The sequence below is a fragment of the Garra rufa genome, chromosome 25, assembly GCF_049309525.1.
Source record: "Garra rufa chromosome 25, GarRuf1.0, whole genome shotgun sequence".
Taxonomy (NCBI): domain Eukaryota; kingdom Metazoa; phylum Chordata; class Actinopteri; order Cypriniformes; family Cyprinidae; genus Garra; species Garra rufa.
Genome location: NC_133385.1, coordinates 6,833,039 through 6,849,979, shown reverse-complemented (window position 1 = coordinate 6,849,979; position 16,941 = coordinate 6,833,039). Strand labels below are relative to the sequence as shown.

General features: G+C 29.8%; 1 protein-coding gene across 1 annotated transcript in view; it reads left to right on the top strand.

Annotated features, from left to right (window-relative positions):
• The window catches only part of neo1b (neogenin 1b), an 85,683-nt gene that overhangs the window by 38,221 nt on the left and 30,521 nt on the right, over window positions 1-16,941 (top strand). The window contains exons 6-10 of the mRNA XM_073831542.1: window positions 689-843; window positions 6,861-7,009; window positions 10,082-10,220; window positions 12,884-12,933; window positions 15,976-16,117. Of these exons, the coding sequence (XP_073687643.1) occupies window positions 689-843; window positions 6,861-7,009; window positions 10,082-10,220; window positions 12,884-12,933; window positions 15,976-16,117 (635 nt within the window). The remainder of the gene's footprint in view (window positions 1-688; window positions 844-6,860; window positions 7,010-10,081; window positions 10,221-12,883; window positions 12,934-15,975; window positions 16,118-16,941) is intronic.

The window sequence follows — 16,941 nt, the reverse complement described above, 5'->3', positions numbered from 1 at the left end:
AATATAAAGTAAAACTGAAATAAAAATGTATTAAACAAAAATTATAAAATATAAATGCCTTGGCAAAAAATTAAGCTGAAGCACTAAAATGACTTTCTTAAAATAAATATAAATTAAAATGGAAATACAAAAAATTAAACAGAAATAATAAATTGTAAATATTGCTTTCTGAAAGAAGCTTAAGTTAAAACACAAAAAAAATACTTAAATTTAAACTAAAACTGAAATATGAACATAAAAACATAAAAATGCAATTAGATATAGATATAAACTAAAACTGAAAAAACTTGAAATAACTAATAACTAAAACTGTAAAATAAACAAATGAAACCTAAAAAAAAGACAAATTATTTAGTAATATATTTTATTTAATTAATTTTGTTAAATTATAACTAAAAATGACAAAAGCATGTCAAATCTTTAAAAATCAAACTAAATTTTAAATTAAAAAAATGAATAAACAAATAAAAATAAAAGCTCATTCAAAATGATTAATTAAAAACTGTTAAAACTAAACTCTCCATTTTTACTTTTATTTTTAGACAGATTTGATCAAATTTAATGAGCTAGCTATCTAAAACTATTATTTTAATGAATTACGTTCTGGCGCCCAAACTTGATCTAGAGGCATCTACATTGATAACAGTATTGTTAATTTGCTCTAATATTGCTGTCGTTTTGCTCACAGGGAGCGTGTGGAGAACACCAGCGGCCCGGGAGAGATGCAGGTCACCATCCAGAACCTCGTCCCCGACACCAAGTACACCTTTCGGGTGGTCGCGTCCAACGCTAACGGCCCGGGCGAGAGTTCCACCCCACTTACGGTGGCCACCCAGCTGGAGGGTAAAACACAAGCACACACATACACAGTTTAAGCGTTAGACCGCTAGTGTTGAATCCTCAGCCAGGTCTCTCTCAGGACCACACTGGGCCTGTTTGTGTGCGTCCAAACCTACCGCCCGCTTGTTTACCGGACACTGTTGATCTGTGGTTTCTTCACAGACAGGCTCTTTCTGTCCGAACTGTATGAGTCTGGAATAGTAAACATTTGGGTGGTGGGACGGTTGGGATGTCTGGCAGCATCTGTCAGGATGATTTTGGTGGATACAGGCGACTAGTATTAATGAGACCAGAGCTCAGGGATGCAGGTAAGGTCGGAGCTGTCAGGAAAGATGCAGCCGGTGCTTCTGCGAACCCATCTCACGGGACGTAAGGAGACTCGTGCTACTGGTTGGGTAAAAACGGCTTGTGCAGATACAGAAACTGCATCTAGGCTTGTACCATATCTGACATATAGCATAGTATGCAAGATCAGGATTGTGCATCTGGCTTCTAAGAAGTCTAGATGGGTATTTTTTGGCGGATTTTCACAGTTTATGTCCATGCATTTCATCAATCCACATTTTCCTTACAGCTTAGCGTCAAAAGTAGATGTTAAAACTGACTTTTTGTCAGCTTTTCTATTAAAGGAGAAGTTCACTTCCAGAACAAAAATTGCCAGATGATGTACTCACCCCCTTGTCATCCTAGATGTTCATGTCTTTCGTTCTTCAGTCGTAAAGAACACATACATTTCAGGATTTTTTTTTTTGTTCCGGTCTCCATAGGAACCCATTTAAATAGCGTCTTTCTGTTTTTAATGTAGCTAACGTCCGCTGCTTCGTGTCATCTACTACACACTCATTAAAATGAGGCACTGACAACTGACGGTCATTGCGACATTGCCAAGTGATGTCGCTATGGAGCCATGTGCTTTTTAAAAACATTTTAATAGGTTTAACATTAGATTATTAGCTCTGAATATACCCTAATTTGACTAGAAACAATGCAGACCGGAAATGCAAAGCATTCTTTCAGTTAAGAGTCGGGCTTACTTCCGCGTTCAGGAAAAACGTCTATAGTGGACTTCTATAGTGCCCCGAGTTTGAATTTACAAAATGCAGTTTAAATGCGGCTTCAAACTGTCCCAAATGCTTTGGATAAACGATCCCAGCCGAGGAAGAAGGGACTTATCTAGCGAAATGATCTTTTTTAAATATTCAGTTTATATACTTTTTAACCTCAAATGCTCATCTTGTCTTGCTCTGCCTGAACTCTTGTTTTTTTTTCTGGTTCAAGACCATTAGAGTGTATGCATGTCAAAAAACTCCAATCTTATTTTCTCCCTCAACTTCAAAAATCATTTCAAAATCATCCTACATCACTGCAGATGTACCGACCCAGTGAACATGCAAAGAAGCTCAAATACCCTTAACAAAAAAGGTAAAACAGCAATGTTGGACAATTTTGAAGTTGAATGAGAAAATGTGATGGGAGTTTTTGACATACCCTATCTGTCTTGAACTGGAAAAAACAGAGTTCAGGCAGAGCAAGACAAGACAAGCTTTTAAATTGTAATTAAAAAATAAATAAATAACCAATAGTTTCGCTAGATAAGACCCTTCTTCCTCGGCTGGGATTGTCTACAACCGCATTTGGGATCGTTTGAAGCTGCATTAAAACTCGGGGCACCATAGAAGTCCACTATGTGGAGAAAAATCCTGAAATGTTTTCCTTAAAAAGCATAATTTCTTTCCGACTGAAGAAAGAAAGACAAGACGAGTTATCTGCAAATTTTTGTTCTGGAAGTGAACCACTTTAAAATCACCTGTCAGATAATACAATTTCTTTGTTCAATCAATTTCCAAAGTATTAAATCCACATTATTTTTAGTTTAACATTCAGTTTAACTCTAAAATACCATTGAAAAGTGTAGGGTCAGTAAGTTTTTTTTTTTTTTAGGGATTCAAGTGCATAGCGCTGAAACCCTATTGAAATTGTTAGAATAGTCACAGATCAGCGATCTCCATGTAAAATTGATCATGCAGATCAAACCGTAAGTCGTGGAGACTTGAAACTTGGAGGGATGGTAGTACTGACAACGTCACCAAGGCTCGTCCCAATTGGCCTGACGGGGGCGCTATAGCGATCAAAACTACAAAATCACTCATAATCCGGTTGTAATCCTTAGCCTGGTGAAATTTTCAGGTATTTTGGATTTTTTGCTAAACTAACTTCTGCGAACTAGTCCTAGGTTTTTCGCCTGATTAGAACCAAACCAGTGCAGAAAGATTCTCTGGAGAGCGAATACCAATAACTTTCAAAGAAAGTTGACTCACCGTTGCAAAGGTTTGCCAAAACGTATGAAAGGGGCAGGGGCACTTTTAGTAAAATGCCCATAACTCCTGAAGGGAATGATATATCTTCGCCAAACACCAAAGGTTTGTGAAAAAATATGAAATAAATCAGCCACTGGGAGGCAATATTGAGTTTTTCAAAGGCATAAACGATTGTGCATTTCGCGTTTTTCGCACATACACAGTCCGGACAACTTTGCCTCTAGAACCACAGCTGTTAATCAAAGCATTTGTTGTTTTTCAACCACTAGTGTGCCGTGAGAGATCGTCAGGTGTGCCGTGGGAAATTATTCTATTTCACCTAATTGGTCTAAAACATTTTTAAAAAAACTAATAAGCTATTGTCTGCGAATAATATGCCATTGTTGAGTGTCTGCGCTGTCTAGTGACACCAGCAGAGTAATCATGTCATACTCTTCCATATCAGTAGGTGGCAGCAGATAGGTAATTGTCTTGTATTTCGAGACGAGAATTAGTGATGCCTGGATGTGACAGGTAGCAGTGACAGTGGCATTGTGGCTAGTGAGAATACGATACAAAATCTGCGTCTGCGGGCGTCCGGGCAATTAAACTGAGCTCGAACACACCGAACTGACGACACCCAACTACAAACTAGAAGGTGCTTTCTGCGCATCCGTGAGGAGATATACCGCCTGCCGTCACCCGCGGTTACCCACGGTTACGAGTCATCAAAAATATTTTTAATGATATTCGGGTCGCGGTCGGTCGGGTCGTTTGAAATAAAGATGCCAATGAAACCTTTGTAATTTATATAGTACTAGACACAATTTTCTATGAAATACATAGACCTACACTTTATTGGCTGAATAATATTTACCTTTTGAATGTTGAGCGTTATTAACTGTTGAATAAATGCTGACGTGGGACAAAACGCACGATTTCCCAACACGTTAAACTGAGCAATGCCATTGTACCATTTTAATAGGCTACTTTTTAAACGCATATGTGACCCTGGACCACAAAACCAGTCATAAGGTTAAATTTTACAAAACTGAGATGTATACATCATATGGAAGCTCAATAAATAAGCTTTCTATTGATGTATGGTTTGTTAGGATAGGACAATATTTGGCCGAGATACATCTATTTGAAAATCTGAAATCTGAGGGTGCAAAAAAATCAAAATACTGAGAAAAACACCTTTAAAGTTGTCCAAATTAAGTTCTTAACAATGCATATTACTAATCAAAAATTACATTTTGATAGGTTTACAGTAGGAATTTTACAAAAAATCTTCATGGAACATGATTTTTACTTAATTTCCTAATGATTTTTGACATAAAAGAAAAATCAATAATTTTGACCCATACAATGTATTTTTGGCTATTGCTACAAATATACCCCAGCGACTTAAGACTGGTTTTGTGGTCCAGGGCCACGTATAGCTCAGTAATGTCAGCTTTATGTATTTTCTGAGAGGGGGTGGGATTTTTGTTTGGAAAGTCGGAGGAGAGACGCACACTTCGATTAGACTGGATAAACACATGCAGCATCTTAATTGTTAAGAAAATGGTATTCCTAATAAATGTCTCGAATATTTTGATTATGTCCAATGTTTCTCTTTCTTTTTGGAATTATTAGACAAATTTCACTATGTCTTTTCAAATGCCTATAGGTCTGTTTAATTTCTTTAACTATAAAATTTCTAGCACGATTTGTAAACGTTTATTCAAGCAATAATATATAAATTATCTCATGTATATGCTTGTTTAAAACCAGGGATTAAAAACGAATTCCACTATAAAACTATATTTTTTCTACATTTCCAGAGAGCGAAACGAACGAAATTAAACATTAGCCTACTTAATAAATTCAAAGCACTATAACTTCCTTATTCATTTGATACAACTTTTATAGCTAAACAATTAATATATGTATAAAATAATATTATTTTGTCATATTCCTGATTCCTGAATTTAAATGTGAAAACTTTGTTTTAAAGTGCATTCGTTATGTTTGTATAAGAAAATTCGAGAGAGAGCTGTCGAGGAAGAGCTTTGTGTGTGTCTTTCTTCAATTCCTGCCAGGATATCAGCTCTGTGTTCATCCAAACAGGCCCAGGTTGTGTTTATTTGATTCCTGTTCAAGACACTTCGATAAGAATGGCTGTATATTGTTAATATAGGCTACAGAGTTTCATTTTTGGTGTGCCTTGTGATTTTTTTTCAATTAAAAATGTACCTTGGCTCAAAAAAGGTTGAAAAACACTGTGTTAAATGATTGAGAATATATAAAAAAATAAAATAAATAATAATAATAATAATTACTTTTGCAAACTAGTCCTAGGCTTTAAAAAAAAACACTGCAGTACAATTCTCTGGACTCTCTAGGTCAAAAATTATCAAAAAACGTTGAAAATTCCCCTTTGGGAAGCTGTAAAGGGGTCATTTAGAAAAGGGGCCTGTCTAAATTTACCTAAAATCCTAAAAAGCCTAAAGGAAAACTCAAAACGTCATGAAACCTGGTGAGCCTATGCGACAGCTGATTCTAAACAAGCGTGCAAAGTTATAAGGAGATCGCGCCACAGCTGGCGCTACTGTTACAAAACATAATATGATGCTGAAAATTCAGATTTGATCGTAGAAATAAATTACTTTTTAAAATATATTCAAATAGAAAACAGATATTTTAAATTGTAATAATATTTCACAATTTTACTGATACTGTATTTTTGATCGAGCAAAAGAGACTTCTAGAGTGGCTTTTTTTTAATAAAACAGCATCAGTAATATATGCCACTAATATTAAATAAATAGTCAAATGTAGTAATACTAATAATAATTAGAATAACAATTCTTCTTAGTAATATTGTAAGTATTGAATTATTTTTTTGTGTGTGTTTATATTTTAATATTAGTGGTAGTAGTAGTATTAATATGGTATTTTTGGTTGGCAAGCAATGTAGCAGCTTAATAAATAAAAAAAAATATTATATACATGATATAATATTCTGTATTGAATTTATTTTTAATATAAAATTGGCATCATTTATATATATGTATATGTATTTAATAATAATGTTTTATATATAACACAAATATCGTAATAAATCCACTTCCCATTTGAGTTATGTGGACAAAACCAAATAAAGTGACACAATTTTCTCTTTCTAGGTCTTTCTAGGTCAAAACTCCTCCGTTTCCTTTGCATCCTACACGTGGACCACAATGCATTTCGCTCGTTTGAAGTGTTGAAATATCCTCAGCGGGATTGAGATGCGGCTTTTGCGCCAGAATAGTCTGCTTTTACCATGTGATATTGTCATTATTTAAAGTATCCAGCTGCGGTGGGTTGAAACGTGTCGTCTTTTGTCACTACGTGCCGTTGAAGTTTGCAAAAGCCAAAAAAATAAGTGTCAAACGAAAGAAAAAAGACACTTCAAGTAAGAACAGTAAGCAGTGGAAGACAGTGTGAAGAAATTACTTCAGTGGCCCTTTGTGTTTTCAAACACATGCTTAAAGCTGAAGCACAGACAAATACGCCATGGTTTCTTCTACTTTGCTTTCAGTTCTTGTTCCTAAAACTTTATAAAGACAGAAACATTAACTTCAGGGTTTTTGTGTTCGTGCAGGAGGAGGAATTGTGCACATTTGTATCTCTTTTTTTTGAGATGGAGCTCTGGAATTCTTCCTGAAAAGTTGTTCCGTCTCTTGTGTGTCTCAGTTCAGGTCCCGGGTCCGGCTCCCAATCTGCAGGTGGTCTCTGTCGGCACTTCTTCAGTCAGTCTGAGCTGGGAGAGACCCGTCACTGGAAACGGAGACATCCAGACCTTCAAACTCTTCTACGGTGAGAAGGGTCAAGACTTAGAGCAGGTAAGCATGGATGAAAGCTGGAAATCAAGCTGGAAAAGATGAAAAACACCAAAAGCTGTTCAGAAACATTCATAAAGCTTCATTATTATATGATAGTGCATTTGATTTCTTTATTTATTACTATGTACCATTCAATTATTCGGATAGATATCTGGTTTTTTTACATGTATTTTGTGCATGTGGTCATACCCTGTTTTGGGCATCCGTTTTTTGGACATTTACTTTTTCAATAGTTTTTTTTTCCTAATATAATTTTACACATTTACTTTTGTAATACCATGTTTTTTTTGTTTTTTGTTTTTCCTGATTTATTTTACACACTTATTTATAACAGTTTTTTTTTTCCAATTTAGTTTTTCATGTTTACCTTAGTAATACCATGTTTTTTGTTTGTTTTCCAATATAATTTTACACATTTACTTTTGAAATTGTTTTTTTTTTTTTTTTTTTTTCAATGTAATTTTGCACATTTACTTTGGTAATGCTGTTTTGTTTCCCCAATATAATTTTATTTTTGTAATATCATGTTTTTTGTGTTTTTTCCCCTAATTTAATTTTACACATTTACTTTTGTAATACCATGTTTTTTTTTCCCAATATAACTTTACACATTTTCTTTTGTAATGTCATGTTTTTTTCCAATATAATTTTTCATGTTTTCATTTGTAATATTATGTTTTTTTTCCAATATAATTTTACACATTTACTTTTGTAATACCATGTTTTTTTCCAATATAAATTTAAATTTTTTCTTTTGTAATGTTTTTTTAATCTTTTTTTTTCCAATATAATTTTACACATTTACTTTTTTAATACCATGTTTTTTTCCAATATAAATTTACATTTTTTCTTTTGTAATATGTTTTTTTAATCTTTTTTTTTTCAATATAATTTTACACATTTACTTTTTTAATACCATGTTTTTTTCCAATATAAATTTTAAATTTTTTCTTTTGTAATATGTTTTTTTAATCTTTTTTTTCAATATAATTTTGCACATTTTCTTTGGTAATGCTGTTTTGTTTCCCCAATATAATTTTATTTTTGTAATATCATGTTTTTTGTGTTTTTTCCCCTAATTTAATTTTACACATTTACTTTTGTAATACCATGTTTTTTTTTCCCAATATAACTTTACACATTTTCTTTTGTAATGTCATGTTTTTTTCCAATATAATTTTTCATGTTTTCATTTGTAATATTATGTTTTTTTTTCCCAATAAAATTTTACACATTTACTTTTATAATACCATGTTTTTTTCCAATATAATTTTACACATTTACTTTTGTAATACCATGTTTTTTTTACAATTTAATTTTATGTTTTTATTTGTAATTTTATGTTTTTTTTTAAATATAATTTTACACATTTACTTTTGTAATACCATGTTTTTTTTACAATTTAATTTTATGTTTTTATTTGTAATTTTATGTTTTTTTTTTCAATATAATTTTACACATTTACTTTTGTAATACCATGTTTTTTTTTTATTTAATTTTATGTTTTTATTTGTAATTTTATGTTTTTTTTCCAATATAATTTTACACATTTACTTTTGTAATACCATGTTTTTTTTTTTTTTAATTTTATGTTTTTATTTGTAATTTTATGTTTTTTTTCCAATATAATTTTACACATTTACTTTTGTAATACCATGTTTTTTTTTTTTTTAATTTTATGTTTTTATTTGTAATTTTATGTTTTTTTTCCAATATAATTTTACACATTTACTTTTGTAATACCATGTTTTTTTTTAAATTTAATTTTACGTTTTCATTTGTAATTTTATGGGTTTTTTTAATATAATTTTACACATTTACTTTTGTAATACCATGTTTTTTTTTTCAACATAAATTTACATTTTCATTTGTAATACCATGGGTTTTTTTCCAACATAATTTTACGTTTTCATTTGTAATTTTATGGGGGGTTTTTTCAATATAATTTTACACATTTACTTTTGTAATACCATGTTTTTTTTCCAATATAGTTTTACTTATTTACTTTTGTAGTACTATTTTTTTTCCAATATAATTTTACACATTTACTTTTGTAATACCATGTTTTTTTTTTAATTTAATTTTACGTTTTCATTTGTAATTTTATGGGTTTTTTTCAATATAATTTTACACATTTACTTTTGTAATACCATGTTTTTTTTTTCAACATAAATTTACATTTTCATTTGTAATACCATGGGTTTTTTTCCAACATAATTTTACGTTTTCATTTGTAATTTTATGGGGGGTTTTTTCAATATAATTTTACACATTTACTTTTGTAATACCATGTTTTTTTTCCAATATAGTTTTACTTATTTACTTTTGTAGTACTATTTTTTTTCAATATAATTTTACACATTTACTTTTGTAATGCCATGTTTTTGTTTCCAATATAATTTAATGTTCATTTTTGTAATTTCATGTTTGTTTGTTTTTTGCAATAAAATTTTAACATCATTTTTGTTTGTTTATTTTAAATAGAATTTTACACATTTATTTTTGCAGTACTGTGGGGTTTTTTTTGTGTAATTTTAAATGTTAGTTTTGTTGTATCATGCTTTTTCGTTTGTTTGTTTGTTTGCTTGTTTTTTACATTTGTAATACTATTTTTTAAACATATATTACCATGTTTTTTTTTTTTGTGCTTTGCCATTTTATTTTTACTATGGTAATACCATATTTTTTGGCACACTTGTTTGGACGTGTACATGTTGTTTTGTTTTTGTACCTCATATTATAACACTGGATTACTATAAATATGCTATTAAATATGCATATGGTAATCATTCAGTAGCGTATTATATCAAAGAACCCAGGTGTCACCTAGCGTGATAGCGACGTTTTGTAAAGGCGGTGTGAAATACACTGGTATTTTAGACATGTACAGATGTTAGACAACCAGATCAAGGGTCAGTTACATAGTCTGAAAGAAACAGTAGCAGAAAAGGCCCATTTTATTTAGTCAGAGAGAGGGTGGAAAGTGGTTACAAGAGATTGATGCAAAAAGCAAAGATGCAAACAGTACTATTTTGGCACCTTTAAGAATTGATGTTTGTGTTTTTTCTGCAGGACATGGACGTCACAGGTCTGTCCTACACCATGACGAGCCTTAAGAAGTTTACGGAGTACAGTTTCAGGGTTGTGGCGTACAACAAACACGGCCCCGGCGTCTCCACTGACGATGTTGTGGTCCGAACGCTGTCTGACGGTGAGCTTCATGAAGTCTGACGTTTAGACGTGTTACTTTGAACCTCCAGACTTCATTTTCCTTAGCTGCCTGTTTGATTTTCTGTGTCTGCCTTGACTTGGACTTCAAATAGCACTTAAAAGTGCTTCCGTTTAGATGAAGATTTGACATTCACACAGATTTGTCGGTGAATTAATCTTATTATTCATGAGCGTGTTTTTGTGTCAGTGTTGTCACAAGAGTTGTGTAAGTGACATGCTAACATGATCGCTTTAGTTCAGGCTTCAAGTAAAACAATTAGCTTACAGGAAGTCAGATGTTTTTTTTATTGGTTCAGTAAAGCTGTTGGGTTTTATGGCTTTCTTGACTGTGAAATGACACAGACAACAAATGCTTTCTCAGCTAGATATGCACAATATACTGAATATAGTTAGTTTGAAGCTTGAAAGTTGTTTATTTATCTTAATTGGTTTATTTAGATTTTTTATTTACATAATATTTTTGTTTATTTTTTTGATAAACATATACAATAATTATTAGATTGTTTTCTTAATTATTATTATAAAAATTATTTTTATTGTTTCATTGTTTACAAACCACCATTTTAATTTTAAATTTAAAAAACATAATTTATTATATTGTCTTATATATAAATAACATTTTATTTATTAAAATGAAAATATTTGTATTCAAATAATTGTGTTTAGTTATATTATACTCATAAAAACTTAAACAAAAAATGTGTAAATATATATTTTAGTCTTAAAATATAATTTTAAAAGTCTTTTTTTTTGGACTTGTGGTATTGGATTATGAACATATTGGTAATTTATTGCTATGTCAACATTATTTATTCATTTAAAATTTGAAAACAATTTTTTATAAATGAAAAATAAAATAGTCGCTAAAAAAGTATTTATTGTATTTTTTTTTTTTATTCAAATAAATGTATTTAGTATAATGATATACTCTGATATACATAAAAACCTAAACGTAACATATTGGTTATTTATCTATTTATTTAAAAATTAACAAAATCCTTTTTTATAAATTAAAATCAAAAATAGTATTTAAAAAATTATTTATAGTATTTTATTTATATAAATAGATTTTTATGCAAATAATTTTTTTTGTTATGTTATACTCTGATATACATAAAAACGTAACATATTGGTTATTTATTTATTTAAAAAATATATTTAAATTAAAAATAAAAATAGTTTTATATATATATATATATATATATATATATATATATATATATATATGTATATATATATATATATATATATAGAAAAAATATTTATTAAAAATCATTTATAGTATTCATTAAAAAATATTTCTTTTCAAATAATTTTTGTTTTTATACTCTGATATACATAAAAACGTAACATATTGGTTATTTATTTATTTAAAAAATATATTTAAATTAAAAATAAAAATAGTTTTTTATATATATATATATATATATATATATATATATATGTGTATATATATATATATATATATATATATATATATAGAAAAAATATTTATTAAAAATCATTTATAGTATTCATTAAAAAATATTCCTTTTCAAATAATTTTTGTTTTTATACTCTGATATACATAACTTTATTTATATGTGTGTGTGTGTGTGTGTGTGTGTGTGTGTGTGTGTGTGTGTGTGTGTGTGTGTGTGTGTAATTTATAAATATAAATATTTATTTTTAAATAAATATTTTTATATAAATGAATAACATTATTTAAATAAATAATTTTACTTCTATAAAAGAAAACTATTTATTTTAAATTTATAACAAAATAAATATAAAATATATAAACAATAACAAAATAAATATAAAATAAATAAACAAAAATAAACAAATAAATCATGTTTACATAACAATAAATTACCAATATGTTGATATATTTATAATTAATCCAATACAGAAAAAAAATAGATTTTTTTGGTTAGGTTCTTATGGATATTACACTTTTATATAACTACATAAAATGATTATAATTTTATTTATATAAAACAGTATAATAAGTGATATATATAATCAGTTTGATAAAGAACAAACTTCATAAACATAAAAAAATCAGTTAGAACAAATAAGAAAGTAGCTTTTAATGCAAAATGAGGGCAACATAATTACGCTTCCTGACTTTGTGATTAGCCTCAGGAGTGTAACTATGATGCTTTAAAATGCTGTGTATATAGGGAGCTCACCAGATTTGGACTCTCTCATCTTCTGGTCTCTGTGGAACGTGAGTGAGACGTCCTGTCACAGAGAGACCTCCGGGAAGACGGCGAGCGCGTGACAGGTGGCGTTGTAATCGTACACGCTCGCTCTGCGACGGAGCCATTTGGGCCGTGACAGAAAGCGCACAAGTGTAAATAATATAATGAAGTGCTGTATTAAAGTGAGCCGTTAACGTTGGCACATGAACAACGGCTGCTACCGTCTCCGCCGCGAGCGGAATCCTCCTCATTTGAAGAACAAAAGACAGAAAAAAACTAAAAAATGACACCCACGGCCGCATCCAAAAATAAACATCCGTCAGTGAGTCTTTGAATGTGGGTTTTGGTGGATAAAGTAATTATTGGAGAGGAGTTATCAGTGCGGGGTCTACTGGGGACATAGCGCTGGGCTTTCTGCGGTCTCTCAATAATAAATTAAAACTGTTGTGTGTTTCAGTGCCGAGCGCCCCTCCGCAGAACCTCACTCTGGAGGTCCTGAACTCCACGGTAAGATCCTGTTTTATTAGTCTGGTGCTCTGCTGATGAATGTTTTTATTGCTTATTAGTAGTAGTATTATGTTGAAAACAGCTGAGTTAAATTGTTTTCAGGTTTCTTTGATGAATAGGAAGTTCAGAAAAACAGCGTTTATCAGAAATAGAAATTATTTGTCACATTGTAAATGTCTTTATCATCACTTTCGATCAATTTAAAGCATCCCTGCTAAATAAAAACTATGTTGTTTATTTACTTGATGCTGCGCATGCCATGGAGGACAAGAAACGACTTAAGTATAAATAAATAAATGCATAAATAAATAAAAGAATAAATGTAGAAAATACATGAATGAATTAATTAATTAAAATAATGTAGAAATAAATAATGAATTAAATGCTGAAATAAATAAATGCAGATATGCATAGATACATTTTCTAAGTGTAATTTTTAATTGTGCTATTTGTGTTATACGAAATGTATTTCTACATTTATTTATTTATTTCTTAATTTCTTAATTTATTCATTCATTTATGTATTTCTACATTTATTCATTTATGCATTTATGTATTTATTTATTTATTTATACTGAAGTCATTTCTTGTCCTTCACAGAATGCAAGCTGAATAAAATAAATAAATAAATAAATAAAAGATAGCATTACAGGCAAGAGAATATAATGAGAATGAAATAAAAAAAAAATTTAAATATTGTGGAAAAATCATAATTTTAGGCTTTTTTTTTAATTGATATGCCATCTAGCCTAAATTATCTTAAAAAGACCTTCTAGCCTAAGTAATCCGTTAATATATAAAAAAAGAAATTAAAAAAATCCTACAAATTGTTTCTTTTTAAAAAAAATTGTCTATTTTTTAGATCTATTATTGTCATGATAGTTAAGAATATTTTAGCCCCTATTTATTAATTACTGTAACGCAAAAATAAATTATCAAAAACTAAATTACAAAATTAAAAAGTGCATTTTTTTGCTATTATGACATTGTTTTGTTTTTTTATTTCAAAATATTGTTATTCTGATAAATGTATAGTTCATCCAGATGTGAAAGGTCTCTAATAAAATTTTCCAATTTATTGCTATATTAACATATTTCAGTTTTAATATTTATTTGTTTGTTTGTTTATTTGTGATACTCTAATATAAATATAGCTTAAAACAGGCTTGTTTTATTTTTAAATATTTAAAAATATTAAATGTTTAAAATATATATGTATATTTTATAAAAAAGACTTTTCGCAGTTGGATGAATTATACGTATATCAATATAACAATATTTTGCATTTGCCTTTTTTCCAATTTATCGTACTTCGATAAATGCATTTTAACCATATAATAATTACATAAAAGCATAATGCCATGTTATAAATAAATCAACGTATTGGTATGTTTTCTTACTCTTTTCATTCCAATATATTACTGTTTTTTTTATTATTAATAAATTAATGTATTTCTTTATGTATGTGATACTCTAATTTGAATAAAAATAAATATGGCTTAAAACATCTGTTTTTCATATTTATATTTATAAAATATTTAAAAATTTGAAATATTAAATGTTTAAAATATATTTATTTAAATAGAGACCTTTCAGAGACTTTGAATTATACAAATATCAGAATAACAATAAATTTTCTTGACCTTTGTATTTCAAATGTATCGCTGTGTTCGATAAATGCATATTAACCATATTTTAACTACTGTGAAACAAAAACGCACAATGTGACAATGGCAAAAACAAGTTTACTTTTTAATTTTATTTAGTATTGTATAATTTCTTTTTGCTTTACAGTAATCAATGTATGGGTAAAAATATGCTTAACTGTCATGACAATAATAGCCCTAAACAAAATTAATTAGTTTCTTTATTATATAAATTATGACATTTATTTATAAATGCCTATTTTTTAAGCTTTTTTGTATATATTAACTTGATAACTCAGGCTGGAAGCTCTTTTGAGATCATTTACATTAGGCTAGATGGCAGATTAATAACAAATTATGTTATGAAATTGCGATTATTTTAACGATATTCTTATTATATTATATATATATTCTTTATAATCAAATGCTGTTCTTCTGAACTTTCTATTCATCAAAGAAACCTAAAAAAAATTCTACTCCGCTGTTTTCAACATAATTATAATAATAATAAATGTTTTTTGAGCAGCAAATCAGAATATTAGGATGATTTCTGAAGGATCATGTGACACTGAAGACTGGAGTAATGATGCTGAAAATGCAGCTTTGATCACCGAAATAAATTACATTTTTAAATATATCCAAATAGAAACCAGTTATTTTAAATAGTAAAAATATTTCAAGATTTTACTGTTTTTGCTGTACTTTGAATCAAATAAATGCAGGCTTGGTGAGCAGAAGCAGATTAAAAACCTTACTGTTCATTGTCATATAAAAGTAATATACTGCAGCAAGCAAAAAATCGTATTGCTCCTCAAATTTTTTTTCTTATGCAAATGTAATATCTTAATTATTTTAATATCAGGGTGAAATATGACTTCATGGTTCATCCAATTATGATATTTTGGCTGAAAGAGCCTGTGTAAGTTACTTTAAAGCTGTTAAAATGAATGATTACATATTAGCCGCTACCCAAAAGAGAAGCTCATAATTAATCATCAGAACCGGGCAAATGCAGAGGGTTTGTTTCCTTTCATGTTTCCCACCGTCAGGACTGTAATTTAGATGAGGCATCTGGCAGTCAGAACTGATCCTGGATCATCTCCGGTTTCATAAGGCGCACTTGGTTTTTTCTTCATTCATTATTGCGTAGCCTGAAGGCTTTGCTCCTCTCAGCTGTCTTTCTGAAATGAACTCATGACACATGACAGCATTCGCTCTGACAGTTTTCTGGCTGACGCAGTGGTTTCAGGTGCACCTGAAGAACTTCAGACCTCTAGACGTTTATATAATGCGCTCCGCAGCTCAATTAAAATCCACTAACTTTTAAAACTCGACTGGCGTTGAAATGGCTTCGCTCCATCTCTAAGCTCACCGCGTGTCCTGTTTTATGCCCCAGAGCATCATGGTCCGATGGCAGCCGCCTCCCCCTGGTACCCTGAACGGAGAGCTGACGGGGTATAAATTACGCTACCGGAAAGGACTCAGGAGGGCGGACGCAATTGAGATCTCAACCACACAGCTCTTTCAGCTCATTGACGGTACCACTAACCCCCATCCCTACAGAACACTGCTTTACTTTTATTCATATACTAGTTTTTATTCATATTCAAATTTAGCTTTAGCAGTCTTTAGTATTTAGTACTTGTATTTAATATTATTCGCCAATGCAACATTTCCAGTTTTCGTTTAAAATGTTTACATGTAGATATTTGTATTTTATTTCAGCTTTTATTACTTTGTGTGTGTGTGTGTGTATATTACAGGGTTCCCGCGGGGTCTTAAAAAGTCTTAAAAAGTCTTAAATTTGCTGTTCTAGGTCTTAAATAATTTTACACAGGTCTTATTTTTCCGATGTCCATGTAACGCTACATCTAATTCTCATTTAAATTCTCTTTTTGTTGTTTCCGTGGTGGTGTAGTTCTTTATTTCACTATTCTAAATATAATTTAGAAAATTAATTAAATTGATTTAAAACTGAAGTGACAAAAACAACTAGCGAAGCATAGAAAGGCAAGAAAGATTCCTATTTTAATACATTCAACGTAACAGAAGTTGATAATGGATAGTGTATTTTCTGGTCTATTTGTGAGAAACACACTGAGGTAAAAATTAAAAATGTATAGTTTATTTATAACATGATTAGTTCAGTAATATACCAAGTGAGCTTTTTGCTGAAAATTCTCACAATTACCAAATGGTTACATTAATTTTAGCTCAATAAACAAGTAGTTAGTCAAGCAGTTACTTACATATTAGACAAAATATTTCCACTGTTTTTGTTCTGTTTCACCAACGGAAATAGTTCCAAACAAGGATCGCATTTTTTTTTTTTACATCAGATATTTCTAGTGGTACTTTTATG